Source organism: Diorhabda sublineata, chromosome 7, assembly GCF_026230105.1.
Source record: "Diorhabda sublineata isolate icDioSubl1.1 chromosome 7, icDioSubl1.1, whole genome shotgun sequence".
Lineage (NCBI taxonomy): Eukaryota > Metazoa > Arthropoda > Insecta > Coleoptera > Chrysomelidae > Diorhabda > Diorhabda sublineata.
Genome location: NC_079480.1, coordinates 24627757 through 24650648, shown reverse-complemented (window position 1 = coordinate 24650648; position 22892 = coordinate 24627757). Strand labels below are relative to the sequence as shown.

At 31.1% G+C, this 22892-nt stretch overlaps 3 protein-coding genes across 3 annotated transcripts; 1 reads left to right on the top strand and 2 right to left on the bottom strand.

Moving 5' to 3' along the window:
- Positions 1 to 2416: 2416 nt before the first annotated feature.
- Positions 2417 to 8826, bottom strand: LOC130446730 (GRB2-associated-binding protein 1). Its single transcript, XM_056783125.1, has 8 exons — positions 8638 to 8826; positions 6809 to 7109; positions 6499 to 6704; positions 5946 to 6237; positions 5563 to 5734; positions 4955 to 5150; positions 4636 to 4896; positions 2417 to 4560 (listed from the first exon to the last, which is right to left on the bottom strand). Exons 1-8 carry the CDS (start codon positions 8713 to 8715, stop codon positions 4225 to 4227), a joined length of 1842 nt encoding a protein of 613 aa, XP_056639103.1. The 5' UTR covers positions 8716 to 8826; the 3' UTR covers positions 2417 to 4224.
- A 765-nt stretch (positions 8827 to 9591) lies between these two features.
- LOC130446749 (mediator of RNA polymerase II transcription subunit 1) lies at positions 9592 to 21995 on the top strand. The gene is made up of 10 exons (XM_056783168.1): positions 9592 to 9874; positions 9932 to 10068; positions 10124 to 10257; positions 12055 to 12630; positions 13860 to 14091; positions 14168 to 14348; positions 14397 to 14951; positions 16693 to 18153; positions 19349 to 20080; positions 21541 to 21995. Exons 1-10 carry the CDS (start codon positions 9856 to 9858, stop codon positions 21876 to 21878), a joined length of 4365 nt encoding a protein of 1454 aa, XP_056639146.1. The 5' UTR covers positions 9592 to 9855; the 3' UTR covers positions 21879 to 21995.
- LOC130446750 (DNA-binding protein SMUBP-2) lies at positions 21908 to 22866 on the bottom strand. The gene has a single exon (XM_056783169.1). The coding sequence runs from the start codon at positions 22552 to 22554 to the stop codon at positions 22183 to 22185; it is 372 nt and encodes a 123-aa protein (XP_056639147.1). The 5' UTR covers positions 22555 to 22866; the 3' UTR covers positions 21908 to 22182.
- Positions 22867 to 22892: the final 26 nt, after the last annotated feature.

The following is a 22892-nucleotide window of genomic DNA, read 5'->3' as shown; positions in this document are numbered from 1 at the left end:
GATGAGTGTACTGCAGCTATTGCATTCATCGTAGACTTTTATAAGTAAAAATGGCACAATATTTGATTTCCAGACATTTCTAAGACATGGGAATAAGTCAAACATAATTAGAAAACCGATTTTTAGCACTAAAAAAGTTAAGACAAAATTTTTTCAACATTCCAATCGACCTTTTACGTTTTTTCATAAAAATCTTTTATATTCAATAAATCAACCTGTGCAATTTCTGTTGTATAAGCACTTTAAAAACAAAACAAAAATTTTCTGGGAATTCCCCACTTCATATCAAGATTTTGCCTATCTGTTAGAGAATATTGTTTACCATTTGAAATTATTTTTTATATGAAATGTGTTTAGCTCTTTTTTTTTATTTGTAAATTATATTTCGTTAAAAAACTGATAGCGTCCAATATTATATTAATTGTTGACACCATCTGTTGAATAAATTTTAAATGGGGCCAAATGCCACTTTCTTCTGAAAGAGTATTCATTCACTTTACTTCATTACTCGAAATTCAATTTGATCCTGCAACTAGACCTCATTTAACACTAGAATATCAAAGATCCTGACTACAGTTTACTGGAGATCAGTTGAACTACCAGTAGTCGAATGTTATGTTCACAAACGTGTCCATTCATTTTATTTTGTATCCGTACAGTTTATTGGGGATCATTTGAACTATTAGTAGTCACACAAGTGTCCGTCTATTTTGCTTTATATCCTTCAAACTGCGTATCACTGCTTGAGGTTCAATTTATTCCCGCAACTAGATATTCTTCAACTCAAGCACTTTGCAAATCCTGACTACAGTTTGCTGGGGATCATTTAAATTACCAGTAGTCACAGATGTCTCCTTCTATTTTGCTTTATATCCTTCCAACAGCGTTGCACTGCTTTAAGTTCAATTTTGTCCTGCAACTACAAATGCACCTTATATCCTGACTACAGTTTACTGGGATCATTTGAACTACCAGTATTGGAATATTATGTTCACAGGTGTGTTCAGATTTTGCCCATTTGGCATTTATCGATTTCTCCTAGGGCACAGGAGAAGGAACAAAATGTGTAAAATGATACGGCCAGCTAATAGCCCCGATCTAATTCCAATAGAGCCTTTTTGAAATGAATTTTGCCTGGGGGGTATATTTCATTTATTGAAGAAATGCCATAACTATTGGAAATTGAGAAAAAATACTCAACAACAGTACAAAGTACCAACCGAGGTGGAAAATGTGATAAAAATGCTATTACAGATCAATTAAGTGATTGAGCTAGAATGGAAATTCTCAAAAACATTTTTAATTGAAAAAAAATATATATTAGGGCAGTGTATTTTGGTAAGAAAAATTATCGATAATTGTTGTGACTTCAATTATTGATCTAAATATCCTTTTTGTTGATTTTAAAAAAGCTTTTGACAGTATTTGATGTAGGAAGCCCAAATGAGAAGTCCTGGAAATACCAGCAAAACTAATAAATTTGGTATGATTCTGATATAATACACAAGGTGTTCCAGAATTATTTCTAGAGCTAAAGGTATGTCTAAACTGAGAGTATTTCCTCAAATATCTTCCAAACAGGTTCCATTAGGGTGCCCATATGTTTTATAAGGCATTTCATGTCATCACCTACCTTACCCTATATGAATACGAAGTAATTTTATGGTAGGATAGTAAGGGTTACAGTAAATGCTTTCAAAATGGTGATATCTATCGGATCACAAGAGTACTTTGAGTAGAAAATAGAATAGAGAATTAAAAAATATGGTAAGCGAATGAAGTAAAGGGTACAAGAAGGATCTAAAACATGAAAATGAAAATTAACACATCAAAAAGCAATAAAATTCTAGAATAACTTGAACACAAGAAAAGGGAAGGCACTAAAGGAATTAAAAATATGGTAAAATAACAAAGAAATGGGTAGAAGAAGGATCGAAACCTCCACCAGACACCTGAAAATGAAAATTAACAGAATAAAAAGCAATAAAATAAAAAATCAACAAGAAACAGATGAATTGGTGTGGAAATATTGAAAGAATGAAGACAGATAGATTGACGAGAAAATAATTGAGATAGCAAATAAAAACGAAAGAAATTGAAGGAATAAAAAGGAAAAATTTTAGAGAAATTAAGGCAGAAGATAGTGAAAGGAATGGGAATAAGGAGCACCGTTATCTGGCACCTGGAAAGGTAAAAATAAAGACAAATAGTTATATAATCGAGTGGCTTTATTTTTGAACATAGTTTTAGAAATTAATCGACATTTTTTGAACTAATTGAACTAAATTGTTTTTAAATTAATTCGCCAAATTTTGTTGATAATTGAAATTATTGAAGGAACAAAATATAGAGAAATTATTTTAGTGCAAATTCAAATAATTTCGAAAATTAAAGGTGTTTGCAATAAAAAACATTCTCATTAAACTATAATATATTTCAATTATTGCCTTATAATTTTGATATGACAGACTTGAAAATATAAAGAACTTTTATAAAAATAATTAAAAACTAGCATCTCATCTTTACTTAGCAGAAGAAAAATATCCTGGTAAGGTAAGATATACCCTATATAAACAATAACATAATCATTGTACAAAAAATATGATAAATTATGTTTAAAAAAACATAACAATGAAAATAGTTTTCAAAATCTCCAATAAAACAGTTAAAAGTGTTACTTGATAATGATCTACGTCACAAACCGATAAACAAAGCGTTCTGTTAAAGTTAACTGACCAAAAATGAGTTTTTGACGCGTTGTAATAGAATTAAATAAATCAATTCTTAAAAAACAATTTATTTAGCAAACTGAGAATTTAATAATAAATTAAAGTTACATTTGGTTTCAATAATCTGACTGGCGTACTCTACGAATATCAAACTATCAAGAACACAGTATTAGTATACAAACTTCCTTAAATACTGATTCTTATTTCATGCAATTATAATTATGAATAAATAAAATCAGCAGATGTGGTTGAGTACAGTCACATTAATATAAAATAAATAATTAAAGATGATACCTAAATGGGGTTAAAGTTGACAGTCCATAAAACTGACATAAATATGAAATACAAACAATTTATCATGATGATAAACTCAATGAGGTTAGACTTTATAGTAATAAATAAGTAATTGATAATGGTGTAGCACTGTGATAAGGGCTACTTTGAATTACTTAACTATAGTTCAGTAAACTACGGATTTAAATAGATTAGTGAATAGTTAAGTTTTAATGGATAATTCGGTGAATAGCGAGTAGTTTAGTGTATCTAGTGTAAGTATATCAATATAAAAGAAAAACATAAATAAGTAATTGATAATGGTGCGGCACTGTGATAAGGTCCACTTTGAATTACTTAACTATAGTTCAGTAAACGTCGAATTTAAATAGATTAGTGAATAGTCAAGTTTTAGTGGATAATTCAGTGAATAGCGAATAGTTTAGTGTATGTAGTGTAAGTATATCAATATAAAAGAAAAACATATTATAAAACAGCAAAATGTTATGATATGTATGATAATGTATGCTATGATAGGTATGATAATGTATGTTATGATAAGTATGATAATGTATGTTATGATAGGTATGATAATGTATGTTATGATAGCTTTTTTCATGGTTAGTGACGTAATCAAACAATTTTAATTAATTTAAGACGACTAATTGAAAAAGTATATTCTTTTTTTTTCAAATTGATTATTATTATTTAAAAATATGTAATTAGGTCTATACGGCCCCCATATAACTATAAAAAGCTATTTCACTAAATTTTAGTATATAAAATTGAATATTAGTATATTGAATGAGATCCTGTCAGATATTTATGTATAAAATTTTGAAAAACCCCGGAATGATTCGAAAAATTTACAAAATCTACTAAAAAAATTGTTTTCAAATGATATTTTCCAACAAATGATAAAAATATTCAGAATTTTTCAGTTTTAAACATTCTAAAACTATTACAATTGAAAAAAAAAATGTAATTAGAAAAAGATTTATAAAAATTTAAAAATTGTAGGCGATATGTCATAAATTGTACAATATATAGAAATCTATCGAATCTACTTATAAAAGAAAATTCAATCATTCAAAACTATAAAATCAAAAACACTTTAAGTATAAAAAAAACCTTATAGAAAAAAATATCTACAATAAAATAATTTCTTTCGTAATAATAGATTAATAGATGGTTGTAAATCACCCTGTATATACAAAAACTTTTATTTTTTTACCTGTCGTTCCTTCTCTAATATATTTCTCGTGAGATTAAACGCCTCAGTTTTCATAAAATCGACTTTTTTGTAAACGGTGTCTTCTTGTGATTTAGTTGTCGGTACCGTACTGGTACCACTAAAACTCGAGTTAGCACCATCGAGATCTAGATCCAAATATTGCATTTTACCCGAAAGATAATGATACATTTGTTCATCGTCGTTTTGAGATAATAAACTATCGTGAGATCGATGTATATTAAGTGGCGTTGGAGTTGGACTTGGTGCTGCACGATGTTTCCTTTGCTCTTCTTCCGAATGGAAAGGTTTCCTCATATGAGCCTCCTGAAGAATCATACACAAATTAAAATCAACAATATAAGCAATTAGCATTAAATAAAAAAAAATAAATGGACTAACCTGCAAAGGTGTCGGTGGTTTTAATTTTCTATCTACTGATGGGACGTTTCTAGGAGAAGATGGTTCTGGATTGGAAGCAACCGAATGAGAATCGGACGATTTTCTTTTGGGTTTCAATTCCCTGTTTACAGTTGGTGGTAGCATGGTTTGGTTGACACTTAACGAAGGACTGGGTAAATTGGAGTAAGTGGGAGCCGATGAAGAATGAGAGTGTGCAGGAGATGGAGGTTCTTCTTGATCTTCTATTTCATATTGGAACACCTAAAACAATAAATATTATATAATAATTATATAATAATTGTGATATTGATACACTTACTGCTGTTGAAGTTTCTGCCTTTGGGGAGATATCGTATCTAAAAATGATACCCTCTGGACATTGCGAAGGGGCAGCATTATTATAACAATGTCTTTTTTTCATTGTGGTGGTTTCTGTTTCTACGTGATGTGATCTTGGAAAGTCATACATATCATCTGTTAACACTTTTTGCTGGGGTACTACTTCTGGTTCTTTTCTAAAATTTTAAACATCAATTTCTGTATGAATTACACATTTTAATCACCGCGACAGAAAAATTTTAGCAAAATGAACTATTATCACAACTACATATGTATTAACTGGCTTTTTATACTAAAAAATAGAAGCATACCCTTAATGAAAGGCTTTTGTAGTGAAAATACCCCTTCTAGAAAACAGGTAATTTGTAGAAGAACTTCTTTGTAAGGCTAAGTTGCAAAAAGAATTATAAAGACAACAATCTTTACTTTAGTATGGTATGAATTTTAAGATATAATGCAGAATTTGTAATCACCTGGATAAAAACTGTATTAAAATAGCTTTTAATGCTGGAAAACTAAAGTATAATATTTCAAATTGTATCGTTTTCCCTTATGATCAAAATAAATATACATGAAGAATATACTTACACCGTTGTACTACTACATGGGATACTAGTGGAAATGTGCGTAGGTTTCGGAGGTCTAGGTGGTGGTTGTCTCAATATGTTGTCGTTTGGTGCATTTGCTTTAGTAAACTTTTTAGTTACAGTGAAATTTCCATCTTCATCCGAACTTTCCGACTTTTTGGATTTTGATGTATCTGAAATATCTACATTTCTACATACTGTCTTAACATTTAGGAAAAAATGCACGAAACAAACAAAATATTTCTGAAAACTGAAATTAAAAATATTCTAATTTTACACTCCCGCAGTATACAGACATAAAGAGTAAGTAAGTGAAAGAAGAATAAAGAGGTAATAGGTGACGTTTTAGGAAAAAAATAAAATGATTAAAAATATTTCACTTACCCAATTCATAAGGTGTATTATGACACCAATATTCATCAGTAAAAACACTGTCAGAGTCAGTAGGGCTTTGTAAAGGAGACCCATGTTTTTCACTACAAGATTCAACTTTATCTATATACAACTGAGGGCATTGTGGTGCTAATTTCCTTGGACAATCATAAAATTTTACAGTTTCCTGTACATTTTTACAATTTAAATAATCTCTACTTATAAACTCTTCGTCGTTATAATAGGCACCTTGGTCTTTATTAAAATAATCATTCTTACTGTAATTTAACAATTTCTTAAGATCCTGAAATGAAAAAAAAATATATTGAAACATATTGTCACCTTAATATTAGTTTTTTCTATGACTTTCACTCTATTAACGACTGTCTGATTTTGTATTATATGCATATATAAAAATAAAATTTGTTAATAGTAAAATTTTTACAATAACTATTATAAATAAATAGTAAGTGCTTCTTATTACATCAAACTCGCACAGGTGTTTACTAATCCCAAAGGTAAAAGAAAAAATTTATAAACTCAAATGATGGATTGAACAACTCACCTCAGTATTAAAAACAGGTGATTTCCCTGTAATACATTCCGAAATGGGAATATAAGGACTAGAACTGATTGGTGTTACAGGTGGTGTCTGATTAAAATGATCCATTACTTTCACCCTGTCACAATATTCTTCAGTTATTTCTACTTCAGGGCAAGTAGTTTGTAGTTGCGTTGACGGACAGAATCCTTCAAGACCCACGCTTAATGCTGTGAAATGAAAATGCATGTTCATTCCACACTCCCATAACTCTCCCGAAGAGTTATTTTAATTAATTTAGATAGAATATTCGTTAAAATTGAGTTAGACTCACCATCATCTTCATTAGTAGGTTTTAAACTGCAAACTTTACAAATATAAGTCACCCATGACCTCATTTCGTTGTCTGTGTCTGCTGCTAAGTAATATGTGCGAGTTGGCGTTTTTATGTCAAAAACATGATCGAATTTCAATTTTCTTTCATCTAATTTTAGTCCTAAATCAACTTGTTCACATTGGTCCAGGTGAATGACTCCTTTCAGCTTTCTACAATTCCTATCTGTGTAGTAAGTGAGAATATACTGACCGGGGAGCTCTCCAGAATGTGTAAGTAAAAACCATCTTCTTCTCCATCTCTAAAATGGTGTAATATTATATCCCTCTTTATAAAATTCAAAAACTATGAACAATTATGAAAACTTTACACTGCATTTGATTAGTAGTATAAGGAGAAAAGTCAACATACAGGGTTAGAAAAAACTTCTGCTGGAGATATAAGGATAATTTTCACAAGAAAATCTAATAAATAATTTTCATGGAATGCTAAATCTACTAGTCAAAAGATATTTATATTTTAAAGAACATATATAGATTAGAATTTAGTAATAATAAAAATACATTTTGTAATTGTGCTTTTATTATTTCAGTGCACGATTTTGGCCTTCTGGGTAACAATTTTGACCAATAATTGTTATCTATTTGATTCCATTTGCTTTTCAGGATATTCAAGGGAAGTGAAATGGAACTAGAAAACTACTTTCTGGCTTCCCTGACCCATTTGTCCCACAACAACTCCATTGGATTGTGGCACTATAATGTACATCCTTCCTTCCCAATTCTGTTAAATTCTCTTTGCACAACTTCAAGGAATGCTTGGGATCGTTGTCTTGCTGAAAGATACATTTTCTGTCCAAAAATGACCCAAAAATCTCAAAAATTGACTTATCTCTACATAAAACTATCTCCCACTCTTCTTGCCCACTCTAGAATGACTCAAATGCAGATCTCTAGATTCATTGATCTGAGCTGCTATCTCTAAGCCCATGAATCATCGATCACCTTTACTGATGTTTTTTATCGCCAAAGCCAAAGCTGCATAGTTTTTCACATTGTAGTCCACGGTACGTCGACAGATTTTTAATTCGGCCGCAATGATACAGCTACTTTTAGCTAAACTATGAAGACATGCAATTAATGCTGTTTCAAATGATAGTTCCTTGGTTTGACGTATTTTAAAACTTACAAGTCAGAATTTGCAAGAACTAAAACATTTTATAAACGAATTTCATAATAAGATGTTTTGGGACTAAGCTACAATCATAATCACTGAATAATTTGCAGTTAAAGAATAAGAAACAAATCAGCAGGTGCTTGCAAGTTTTACCTTGTCACACTCACTGACAAAATGTAAACATATGCTCTTATAAAGTAAACAAATAGCAGACACTATTATTTTTAGTTTGTAAGACATCATTTCGACCTTCACTTGACAATATGAAAAAAAAATTTGTTGTAGTGTATTATTTTGAAATTTAATATATGTAAAGTAACCTGCAATAATTATAAAATATAATATGAAAAATATAAAATAATGTGTTCTTGTGTAATGAGTATCAATGCATTTTCATTTTAATTCGGCAGACTTTATCCTGTACTGTTATATTCAGTTAGAAATTACTCAAAAGGTTTTTAAGATATGCTATATACAATTTAAAGTTGAACCAACTGAAATCATTTTCCGAATATTTAAATATATTCTGAGGAAAAATGATACGAGATCGTATCTTTATAAAAACTCCTAATTACTGCATTGTTATAATATATGAATCATCAATTTAAAATATCGAATTATAGATAAAAGTATGTGTAAATAATTAAACTTACAGCTCTCCATATTCTTTTCGTTGGGGGCGATTTAGTAAGCCATCCTTCGAAAACTACTTCTTGGGGGCTCTTAGCCATTTTATTTTAAACAGAAATCTCTTCACTTATTCTTATTGTTTTGTACCAATTAAAAACTCAATACCCTTCCCTTTTCGGCCTTGTATACTAACAACTGACATTGTACGTCATAATAATCCCCTAGCGGTTGAAAAAGGTACTTTATATCATAGAATATGTTCGAGGAAAGTATGGGTCAGTATATTTTTTTTGTTACTGAATTAGCAGTTAAATTAGATTCAACAAGTGAATTATAAATGACTTATTAAAAATGTTTTAATATGATTATAGTTGCATTAATCTTTCTTAGTTTTCTCAGAATTATCACAATGCAAAATCCAGTGACATTTACTATAATGTTGGGATATTTAAATTGTACATAAAAAGTCAATGAGAATCCATTAATTCCATACATGTGTTTCTCATGTGTGATTTCAGCATAATTTTTTATTATGGTGGCTTTTCTTGTGCTTCTTGCTATATTTTATTGAATTTTAAAAGCCTCTATTATAGCTTGGTTTTTTGAAAATTATTAAAAAAGGATCAAAAAACTGCCAAAAACAGTCATTTCGAACTACATTACAAAAAAAATAAATGAAAAATAAACGTACATAAAGTTTTTAATAATAACTATCTAAAAATATTTAAAATCCTAATGTAAGTAAAACTGTTAGGGCACCTAGTGACGTCATGAATATAACCTAGAAAAGTGAAATTATGTTATATCGATTGAGCCACTTTCGTAGAGCAACCAGCTTTGTGGTTGATTTTCATTGAGTGAAACATTTATAAAAAATTAAGTGAAGTGATATTTGTGGACATAGATAAATTTAATTCTCAGTTTATGTGATGGACAATTTCAGAAATACTAATACATAATTAGTTTATGTAGGTGCCTTCGGGACTTGAGTGGCGCCACGTATTATTGCTTAACTATATTTTGTTTATCATTTGTATTCTACTACTAATCGTTTATTCTGTGTGACAGATATACGATACAGAAACTGAGATAAATACATAAACTGCAAACATAATGGAGGTATTTTAATCTATTGATGTGAATTTAGTAGAAAAAACCTGTGCTTAGAGCATGGTGCAAAAAATGATATACTTAAAAATAATAAAAGCAATTAAAAACGTTTGAATGTACTAAATCCAACGATGAATCGAATACAGAGCGGTGAGTTTATTAAAAAAATGCAAAGAATTACAATATTAGTTTTCATATTATTTTCAGCCAATGGAATTAAAAATGAGCATAAAGACAAAGCAAAAGACTGGCAATTGGAAATATTGATGGAAAAATTGAGATCGAAAGCTTCTCAATGCAAAAGTCTACAAGAAATATCAAAAAATGTTAGAATGACTTTACTTGTAGGGCCTGTATAAGTAATATGTAAAATACGTTTATAATAATTTGTTTTTGTAGGAAAAGAGATATGCCTCTGATAGTGTTGAAAAAAGTCAACATCAAAAATGTTTAGACACTTTACAACATTGTATTAAAGTTACTTCATTACAGAGCATGGTGGAAAGATTGGAAAGTTTAACAAGACAGTTAGGGTGAGTATAAAATGGAAATTCAATGCAATTGGTTTGTGAGAAATGCTTGGAAAGTCTTGTAGTTTAAATATGCCAGAATAAATGTTCCTTCTTCAATCACTAGTGTTACAACTGTATTTTTTCCATACTCTTTTTAAGTTGTTGGAAATACATTATTTTTACTTTATCCACATGTTGAAAGAAGTTTTTAAATCTACGTTTTATTTTTTAATAACTAAAATATACTTGTTATTTTTTATTTTATGAACTAGATTTATTAAAAGCAAAAGTATCAGAAAAAATCGTGGATTATTTTATATTTTTGTCTCAAAAATGTAAAAATCATGTTAGTTTTTGGATCAAACCTATAGTTTTTCAGAAAATCCAAATTTTATGATTTAGGCACATGTTTTCTCAATTGATTGGTATCAAAATGTTCTGTTAAATTTTTGTATTATTTGACGTAATAGTCAAAAATATACTTCTATAGTGAAAGTATGTGTAAAACCATTGTATATTATACATTTTTTTGAAAAATCTAAAAATTACGATTGTATAATCACAAAAAAGCTGTTGTATTTTTTCCATGATAATATCTTTTTCCGATATTCCTGTATTATAACATTGTCTTTTGACAATTGTAGGTACTATAAATTTATATAGAGTAATTTTTCGAAAAAAAAAAAATTATTCCAACTGTCACCCTGTATATTTCTTAGAAATATGAAACTGGAAGGACCCAATAAAAACAAAAAAAGTAATATCTCTGATATCAAATGGTTTTTGGAAATATAGTATTTTTTATACACGCTTGTCAAATTTTTGGATTTTTTGACTTAATTGCTGAAAATACACATTTATAACTAAAGTATATGTAAAACCATTGAAAATTATATATTTTTTCTGAAAGATCTAAAAACTGTTTTAGTGCCCGGATCAAAAATATGGTTTTCCAAAAAATTTAATTTTCATGGACTATTTGACATTTTTTGACAATAATTGAAAATACAACTTTTCCTACTTTCTAACTTAGTTATATGATAAATAAATGCAATTCCATCTCACTCATATAATCAACTGCCGGCTAATTTGTTAATTTTCTTTCAAACTTCAATATATATGAACAACAAAGCCACAATACGAATTAATTTTGTTGTTTTATAAATGATATTTGAAATTTGAGTCTAAATAGTGAAGTAATATACAAGTGCTTTTCCGAGATGAAAACAACTACCCATGCACTGGTAAAAGTTCTAGCGCTACAAATGTACTAGTTGTTAAAATCGTATTCTCGAGGCCTATAAAACTCTTGTGTCCCTTTTTGGTAGTTTCGTGGGAATATTCAAATTTCTTCCTCCAGTACTTACATAAATAAATGCATTTCCAATCTTTAACTACATCACTCAGATTAATTGTTATCTCATGAGGCTGGGAAGTTAGACTTGGCATCTCTAGACACAAACTTTTAATAGTTTTTGAATTTGCTCCTTCTAGTCCACATAATACTTTATGTTCCTCATTAGAAACTGCTGGTCTGCTTCCAACTCCAATATATTCCATTATGTTAAAAAGGGTTACTTCAATTTTCGTCATTTTTAGACCGATTCTTAAACACAACTTTTTGTTATAATCACACAAACATGTTTAGAAAATAAAGGAAATTAAAAAAACTCTTAGTCTTTGAAAATTGACCAGTTTTTCTTTATTTAGCTATTTGTTTAGTTTTCTACAAGTCATAATAATTATCATTATAACAGTATTTTCAAATTACATACTTTAAATTGATTTTTTTTTAAACCTAGATTTCATATTTTGTAGATTAAAATTTGTAGTAGAACCTTCAGGTGTTTTCATTTCATCAGATATGTTCTACTTGGAAATAGTACTGGGTGCAACCGGTTCAGTAGAAGATGTAAAAATTCATCACGAAGGTAAAAAGGAACAACAAAGCTGCACCGAATTAGTAAATTGTCTTTCTAAGGGCGATTTCAGCGATTTTACAGCTCAATTGGAAGGTTTCACTTCGATTTACCAATTGAATGCAGAAAAGAAGATTAAATGCAAAGCTTTCACAGCTTTGGAATCGTTAGAAGCAGATTTGATAACACTATCACAACTGCAAACGTTCATAAAAGAACCCTTCAATTTAATACACAAATCTCCTGTTGGTATATTGGAAAAAAGGAAAGGTGGTCATCCTATGAAGTTAACCTACTTTGTATCTCCTTACGATTTATTGAATATAGAGAAGAATGAAATCGAGCCAATTAATATTGATTCAATAATTAATAAAAATTTGGGATACAGTGTGACTGTGTGTATGGAAGGATCCGCAGCTCACAAATTACAAACAACAACTTTGATAACAGTCAACAAAAATATAAATGGTAAAAGGTAAGAAATCATAATATAAAATATAAAAATTTTTAATTCATTTTGTTTTAAATACAGATGCGTGTATAAACTGAAATAGAAACCGTTTGTGTGTTTTTTTATAGGTCCTTGTCTATGTTCATGCTTTCGCAATAACTTTTCTCTCTATTTTTTTTTTCCTTCAGGTGGTAATTCTATTTGTTCTTCGAATTTTAATTTTTGTCTTGTAATTCAGTAGTATCAAATCAGTTCTTTGTGGTTACTTCCTTGTTTTCTTCAAGGCTCTTATTTGCCATTTTATTATCTATCAGATACCATTGTTGTGTATATAATTTGTATTTTGAAAACTGTTCCAAACTTTTATCCATTCTTTTTTATTTTCTTTGTGGCTTTTCTAGTTTTTTACTTTCATTTTCTTGATTGCTTCTTTTTTCTGTCTCAACTTTCTGTATACGGGTCTGTATCATTTAGTTTTTCTTTTTTAATTTCCTACCCTTAGTATTTTGTTAATTTCTTGAATATGGGTTATCTGTTTTCCTGATACTTTAGTAGTTCAAATTTATTATTCCAGTACACCGTCCATATCATGTAAGATTTATTGGAAACAAAATAATACTTTAGTAGTTCAAATGTACTATATCAGTACACCGTCTTACGAATTTTTGAATAGCCAAAATGGTGCTGTAATTCCGGCATGTTTCCATTTTCTTACTTTCCTCCTTGTACAAGGGTTTCTACCATTTATTATTTCTTACTGTTTTCTCTTTTTAGTATCTTGTCAATTTCATTGTTCTCAATGGTCTTATTTTGATCCTTTAGTTCTCTTTTGGGTCACTTGATATTTCTGGACCTTTCCATATCATGTAGGATTTGTTGGAAGCAAAATAATACTTTAGTAGTTCAAACGTACCATTTCAGTAAACTGTCTTGATGTCTTTCTACTTGTACAAGGGTTTGTACCATTTATTATTTCTTACTATGTTTTCTGTTTTTAGTATCTTGTCAATTTCATTGTTTTCAGTGGTCTAATTTTGATCATTTAGTACTCTTTTGGGTCACCTGATATTTCTGGATCTTTCTCTATTATATAGGATTTATCGGAAACAAAACTATACTTTAGGAGTTCTTGGTGATCTTATGTTGATTAGGGTCACCTGATAGTTCTGGACCTTTTTTGACTCATTTTCCATATCATGTAGGATTATTTGAATACAAAACAATAATTCAGTAGTTCAAATGTATTATTTCAGTACACCGTCTTACGCACCTGTGAATAGTCAGAATAGTGCTGTAATTCCGGCATGTTTTTTATTGAAATTGAATAAACCACTCCCGATGTGTCTTTCTTTGATAAGAAAAATCCAGCAAATATATCCTTGGACTGAAGTAGATAGCGCTCCAGTACAACCGATGCTTAATCTTATTGTAAGCGAATGTAGTAACAATAAAATGCAATCTGCCAACAATAAAGGACTGTTTGTTGTAAGTTTCAACATTTATTTTATTAAGTACAACATCCCTTTGTTGCTATCTGATGCAGTTTTTTTTTTATTTTTAGACACTGCCAGATCAAAATCACTGCTATTTTATGACAGAAAGTAAAAATATGGAAGGGGTTTTGGTAACCACAATTCCTTTCACACATCCTGCCAACGTCGCTAGTATTTTGATGATATTAAGAGAACAAGCTCTATTCAACACAATTATTAGTAGTTGTGTTCGACCTAACAGCAAACAAGGTAATTAGTAATTAATAAAATACCTTAATGATAATTAAATATTTTTAGATTTTGAAAATATGACAATGTTTGAAGTAAGCGCCCTTTCGTCAGTTCACATTTCCATTTCTTTGGAGCATCCAGTCGAGGAAAGTATGGCGACCGCAGAGATAGATTTGTCTGATATTTCTAACGTTATTTGCCGAATACACAGTCCCAGTTCGTCGTCTCCTGTCCACCCTCCTCCCGACATAGCCACCGAATTAAGTTCAAAAATATTGAATAAATCTTTATCAGTTCCTATAACCCTTCGATCTGTGATAAAATTATGGGAACAGCAATCGATGAAAAGGAATCATTACGGGGGACACGAAAATTTTAATTTACCTCTCGGTTCTGGTGATCCGGGAGGACCTAAAGATCCAACTGGCACCAATTTAGTTGAATTCGGGGGATTAAACGATAAAATCAAGCAAGAATCTTCAGGAAATTCTGGTCACAATATGATGATGCAAGCAAGTCAAGATATGTTTTTAAACGAAACTATGATGAGCTCAAATTTTCCAAATTTCCCACCTTCCGATGGGGTACTGACGACTTTGGAACTTACTAACATTCTTTCTGGTGAGTTAACCAATTTGAAACAGATAAAAAACTATTCTTTTTTTTTACTAAAACATTTCGTATCTCGTATTGAAGATTCTACAATGTTCCCGGTAAAAAGTCACCTTTCGGGATTAATTTTCCAACTGAATAAATTGAAAACTTAACCTAATTTTCAATTATGCCAACAATTTATTCAGATATTGTCAGGGGCGTAGCACACATTTTCTTTCTTTTTTTTTTTTAATCAAAACTTGAATTTGATTATGTAGATGTATCATTGGAGAATTTGTCTTTTCAATGACTCTAATCATTTAACTCCAGATCTCTGACGGGCTAAATCTGTGGCAGTTTGATGTTTTTGTAAAAAAATCCAAATAAATCAAATTTTGATTACTTTTAAAATTTCTCAGAAGTTATTCATAGTTAATTGTAGACGGCTCTTGAGAACATAGGCGTCAGGCTCCACTTGATGTTACCAAAGGGAGATGACCTTGGAGAAGCCTCAGACCCTTTAATGTCATTGGGCAAGTTGTGAGGCTCTTGATACTGAAAACTACCAGAGAAATTTGATCTGTGACAAGGTAGAAGCTATTAACACCCCTTAGTTTGTTTACTGTTTGTATATATAGGGTTCCATTGTAACTTTTGAGTACCAAAAATTGATTTTTCCCTCTTGATACTGAAGAATACCACAAGAAATTTGACTTGTTCAAGGTAGAAACTATTAACACCTTTTAGTTAGTTTACGGTGAGCCTATATAGAGTTCCAATGTAACTTACGAGTACTAACAACTTATTTTTATCCTTGATATTTAAGAATACCAAAAAAATCCAATGGTAACCAGGTAGTTTGTATCAATATCAATACCCCTTAGTTTGTTTACTGGAAGCCTATATAGGTTTCCAATGTAACTTTTGGGTACCAAAAATTGATTTTTCCCCCTTGATACTGAAAAGTACCTCAAGAAATTTGGCTTGTGAAAAGGTAGAACTATTTATTAACACCCTTTAGTTAGTTTACTGGGAGACCATATAAAAAAGAATGTGACTTTTGGATACCTCAGCTTGTTTTTTCTCCCTACAAATTTGAAAAAAAAAACTATAAACACCTCATAGAAATGATTCAAAGTATAAAAGAAAGTCAGCTAAAACTACATTTGAAGCAATACTTTTTGTTAGAAGTTGCAACTGCATACTTTTTTTGTTTTTAGCAGCATAAAAAATTTCTTTCATAACAAAAAAATTTGCAAATTATACCAGGCTAATAAGATAATTTCTTTTATCTCTCACTGTACAACAGCAACATTGATAATTTGATATAATTTACAAGGGGATCAATTTCTTCATTTTTAATTTTTATACAGGCTGTTATGAATTGGAATTGATAACGTTACAAAAGACAACGAAGGGAAAAGTGAAAAAGACTGTTTTCAGTGAAAATTATCTATAATTTGTTTATAATTTTCTCAAATATGCATTTTTGTTTACATGTGACTATTTCTTATGTTTCCATTATAGCCATGCGTTATTAAGTGAAACAATCTGTATACAGTCATATAAAAAATCATAAATCCTGATTGAATCTATTTCAGAAAAAGGTATGCAATTTTTCTAGTTTAAAGAATAATAGTGTCGATGAAAATATTTATTTTTAACTATTTAAAATATTTCAATATCCCATTGTTTGTGATATTTTTCTTATTTTGAATTGTAAATTGTATTAAATATTGTCTTGTGTTAATGTTTGTTCTGTTTTTAGAAAATGTGGATAAAGATTCCAAGCGTCAAAAGCGAAAGCACGACGATAGCAACAAAAGTGGCAAACGGAAGGTGGGAACCGAAGAATCTGATATATTAGAATCGTCGAGCTGCGATTCGACATCGAGAAGTACCCCAGTGTCACAAGAAACGGAAATCAGAACACCAAACTCTATTTTGGGGTTTCATACCGACCTTGAATTATCTAGTTTAGATCCGATGGATTTATTGAATGTAACCGATAAACATGAAGCTTTCGAAAATTTGGACGATTTAGATCTGGAGGAAATATCAACGAAAGATTTTAAAGGAGAAAACGAAGAAACGACTTTGAATTTACCGAATGACGTGGAAGAAACGATACACGGAATAAGTATAACTCCTATAACATCGGTAAAAGAAAAAAGACCAACATCGGATCCACTAGTCGTTACAGATACTCTTACTATCACGCCAGTAATGAATTCAATTAAAAATCCCGAAGAAAAAACGAGGGATAGGAAAAGTAAATCGTTGAGAGACGAAAAAAATAAATTGGAGAAGAAAAGGAAGAGAAAACGCGACGAAAGTCCGATGGGACCGCCAGAAAAAGTTCCCCACAAACAAGAATTCAGTGCAAAACCTATCGGAATATCTTTAAAATCGACAGAATCACCTCCAGCCTCGACTCCTTCTTCACCAAGTGCAGCTAGAAAATTCAGTCCACCGGTACCGAATCGACCGAGCTCTTTAAGTGGAAAATTAAGTCCTAACATGATGAAATCATCCAGTATCAAATCGAGCTCTTCGCATCACAGTCCCAAACATTCCCCGGCTCACATACCGAGCAGTCCAAAACAAAATCTAACCGAGCTTTCCAGTCCCAAACATCTGGGTAGTTCCCCTAAACATCCATCGGTAACCGGTAGCGGTAAACCCAGTATGTCCGCGTTAAAAAACGCCGCTAATTCACCTTCCGGTAAAAGCGGTACCGATTCGAAATCCAAATGCCCCAAAGACAGTTCACGCGACAAAGATAAAAAAACGTCCAACGCCATTAACATTCTCAATCAAAAAATCAAAACGTCCTCGAACAAATCAAAATCGTTAGAATCGAACGTAAGCGAAATGGCAATCGATAATTCGTCATCTCCGAATAGCAACGTCGATCCTTCTAAAATAAATTCGAATCAACTTCGGATAAATCGGAAAGGATCTTTATCTGCCATCGTCGATAAGTTGAAAGTGAATGCTCAACATTGCGATAACGCATCGGATTTAACCGGCAAATCGAGCGGTAATAAAGATAGAACTATAAGTAAATTGAGCGAATCCGGTAAGGGTATAGTTAAAATTGGAGACGTTAAAAATTCCGAATATATGGTCAAACCTAGTTCGGATGGAATGAAAATTACCATAAATAAAACTAGAAGTAAAGATAATTCGTCGGGTAAACAATCCGGTTTGGCTTTAGTAAATAAAGGTAAGCGGAAATTGATTTACTATATTTTTAAAATCGGTATAACATCGAAAAATATCATTTCCACTTTATCTACATGTTTTTAAATCGATAGCTGTTTTCCGTTTCCATCAAAAATCAGATTATTCTCACTTGAGATGTCGTAATTAAGACCTAACTGAGTTTTTACCCGCCATCTGCGCAAGCTTGAGACCGAATATTAATTAACATTACGTGTTCCTTTTATTTACTGAGTAGTGACTTCATTATTCGGTTATAAGATACTCGCATAACTGAGTGTCTCAGTTCACTTAAATGTAAATGGAAAGCGGCTATTCATTGCCTTCCTTTTGCAAATGATCTGATTTATTTCAAATTGAGTTAATATCAGCACTTTGATATGCTGGGTCAAATGTAATGACAAACTGAGAGTTCATTGTATTCTAAACCAAAATGTACTAGTCGATAAAAAAGTGAGATAAATATAAATTCACAAATCTTAACGACATTGTGAATCACTGGGCTCTAATGAAGAAACAAGTAAATCTAACCTCAAAATTTTCAATCATTCGTCAAATAACTGAACTGATTTTGAGTTATTTCTGTAAAACAAAAGTTATGTTGCATTGGTAATGGGGGAGGTGAATCTGATTTGAGTAAAATTGAAAGGGATGTTGAATTGATTGAGCTACACTTAAATGAGTTCAAATTATGTGAGATTTCATGCAAAAGGAACGCTACTATTATTAGAATTTTTTTGTAATAACTTGAATATGCTTGTACATGCAATTCTATCGCAATCTTTCATTATTTCATGTTGTCACGACTCGGTAGAGGCGGTTCAACAAGCCGTGACGCAACAACATTCCGGTACAGGCGTACAAAAACTGAAAGCAGCAGTAAATAGAAGCGAAAGAGTGCTAATTTGAAAAAAATTTAATCGTTTTTACTATTTTTATTAAATAATATTAAAAAAAAGTAGGGTTCTACTATCAGGTTCTACTTCAGAACAGACCCTGATTATCTGCATATATTCTATATTATATAATCTAGAATCTATTTTTACACTTTCTAATAATTTCTCTTAAATCTTGAAACACTATTCGCTTATTATTTGGAAAACATCAATTTATTCTGTAGTAAATTATTTTGCTTTACATTTTTTCCTTTCATCTACCTTAATTTTTATAAATAAATCATTTTGTTTTTCTATTTACAGCCAATAGTACCAATTCACCGAAAACACACACCGGTTTGAAACCAGGTGTTAACAGTGGACCAGCTTCAAAGAAACCGCAAGTCCAAAAATCAACAAACTCATATTCTCCTATCCCAACGATGAATTCCAGTAGCAACACTGCCGGTAGTGGTAGTAGCTCTAAAACTTTTTCTCCCAGTGCCAAATCAACCTCGACCAACTATTCGAAAAGTTCATCGGTATCATCATGCAACAGTAACAGCACAAATTTATCAAAATCGAATTCGAAATTAACAAGCTCGCCAAAATTAAATTCATCGATTGAACTGAATCGATCGAAAGATAAAATAAAATTCGGTAAAACTAATTCGGAAAAATCTCTTTTATCATCGTTACGCGAAAGTAGAAAATCTAGTCCGATTTTGAGTAGAGAAGAAGCAGATAACGTATACAAAATATCCCAATCCACCCTTATGGAAGGTAGAATCAAAACGTTGGATAAAAATTTTCAAATTCCCAAATTGTCTGCTAGGATATCAGACGAAAAGAAATCGATCAGAAACGACGGTACCAATATAACAAATAGGGATAAAATTGATCAAAAAGTATACGATACAATTTCGAAAAACGATTCGAAATATCTCATCGGAAATCAATTATTTGATAACTCAGCAGTTAGAAATAATTTACAGGAAATTAATGAAGATAATCAAGGGAAAAAGGAGGTTCCTCATAATTTATCCACTATCCAAGGTGAGTGTATGTTATAATGGTATCATCTTTATAAATTCCTGCACAAAATTAACGCACCACTTTAATAATGAATATCTACAAATTAATCGAGTATGACCTTAACATAACCTCAATTTTATCCATAAAAGTTTTTTGTTGGAAATACATCAAACACCAAATTGAAAAAAAAAATTAGTAAAAGATAATAAATGCATATGGGTCAACCTAATACCACGTAGGCCCTCCTCTACTTCTTATCGCTACATCCATGCGTCGTGGTATACCTAATATCAAACGTTTAACAAAAACTTCCGGTAAATTCAATAGTGACCTCTATGAGTTGGTTGTGATTTGAAACATGGGGGCCATGACTTCAAATCCGCTTTTTGAGATAGTCCCATAGATATTCTATAGGATTCATATCCGGACTGTTAGGTAGTCACTCTAATAAAGGGATATTGACGTCATATAAGTAGCCTGTATAGCCACGTAGAGATGAATCAAAAATTAGGCCCAGCAAAAGGCAAATGTTGTCTAAGTAATATTGGGCATTTGTAGACCTCGTAAGAGCATCGAAGCAAATTGCTCCCCAAAAAATTTTAAAACTACCACCAAAAGAAACTTTAGGAGGGATATTACAGCTGGCAAATCTTTCTCCTTGCATTCGCCGGATACACTCACGTCGGTCTGGAGCTTGAAGGCTAAATCTAGTTTCATCGAAGAACAGAAACATTTATAGTCCAATTCTGATGTAGTCTTAAAAAATTTAATATCTGAACATTGTGTTCTCTGGTAAGCAAAGATTACTTTGTTGCTTCATGTAAACGTCTTCTAACCGTTCGATATTTCGAACGTCTGATAATTCCATTTTTTAGCAGATTCCTGATGACTTTCCTGCATGTTGTCTCAAAAAACTATCATAAATTTTATTAGTGCAACGTTTGCACCCCTCTCATGGTCTTCGATGGTACGAACCCATTTCTCTATGCGACCAATGCTGGATTAATGTCTTCCTAACAAATCAGCAACTTATCACATTGAATATCCTTCATTCAGGAAAGTCAATGCTCGCATCGCCTCCTCCATTGACAAATTTTTTGGAGGTTCTTTTTATTTACTTGATATACTCCCAAATGAACTTCCAAACATTCATGTAATAAAAACAATTACACTTTTTAAATAAATGAATTCTATACTTCTACCTTCTCATCAGATCCATATAGTACTAGTGAGATTCTTCTTGTACCATATTCATAGCTATTTTGACTTTGAAAGCTGCAGCCCTTAATGGGTCAGATTAGCGGCGGTATGCCCACATGTTGAAGGCTTCTAGTGTTGTCTTGAAGGTTTGGTTTCATTTCACATTGTATTTTCCCTCAATTCTTCCATGAGGTGTAAGTTTCTGTTACTGTTTGGTTTCAATTCACTTTGTATTTTTTCTCCATTCCTCCATGATGTGTAATCTTCGGTTACCTTTACAGGCAGCAAGGAAGATAACAACAGAATGGAATCGACATCAAAATTATATCCAGATCCAATGGGATTTTCGTCGACATTATTAAAAAATATAGATTTTACTTCATCGAAGTTTATTGCACCGGCGCCTAGAGATGAACGTAAAGATGTAAGAAAAAACGAAGAAGTATTGGATTTTAGCGCTAAGCCGCAACAACCTATACCTCAGTCTCCTTCCGTTAGTGTTCATATAGTAAAATCACCAGCGCCGAGTCCGTTGATTAATAGAAGTCCTTTATCTGCTTCTCCGGGCATAACTGACGACGAATTGATGGATGAAGCTTTAGTGGGAATGGGGAAATAGGGAAGGATCATTTGGAGAAATATCTATTATTAATATTGAAGTACTTTATTTGTATGTTTTATATTATTATGAATATATCAGTTTATGTAAGAGAAATAATGATTAAATTTTTGTATATCAATTGTAGTTTTCTTTTTGTTACATCATATACAGAATAGTTACCAAATGCACCAAATGCAGCATAAAAATGATTTTTTACCAATGGTTAATAGCATAAAAAATAAAATTCAGAATAGTAATTGACTATTAGTCACTATCAACATAACTTTCGAATACAATGGTAATTTTTTAAAATAGTAAATTGTTATTTTTTCTTTGGGCCTTTACTTTTTCTCTCTAATTGTAATTGTTTCAATTTTTTTGTTAATTTTGCTGCGTTTTCTGAAGATTTTTGTTGCGAAACTTGTCGTACGGGATGTACCATTTTCGCTCTTTCTTCCCTTTTAACTGCCTCTCCACATCCATGAATTTCTGGTAAACCATGACTAATACAAAATCTACACTTACAAAATTTGCAGTCAATGGAAAAATCTTTAGTTTTATTTTTACATTTTTGAAACGGGCATCGAAAATCAATTGCTTTCACTTTTTCCAATACTTCGTCTAAATTTTTTGAATTAACTGCTTCTAATAGGTCTTTATCTTCCCTTTTCTTTCTATTTGTACCGGATTCCATATTTTATTCACAAATATCGAAAATTTCGCATCTTAATGAAAATAGTAGAAAATAACTTTTTTTCTTCTTCTATTTTATCAAAACTAAAAAACATCCATTTTTTATAATCACTGCCCACTTTATAGAGATAATTAGATTCCCTTATCTACAAGTCATCCGTTCTAAATAGGGCTTTTCGGAAACCAAACACTATAGTTGCTTTTCAATTTATTAAGCACTTTGAGCACGAAACTCATGGGCTCGACGCTCATGAGCTTGGCACACAAGAATCAATTGGAACAAATTTCTATACTTGTGTCAAGTGTCAAATTTGAAAACGTGGAACATACAAAACTGAA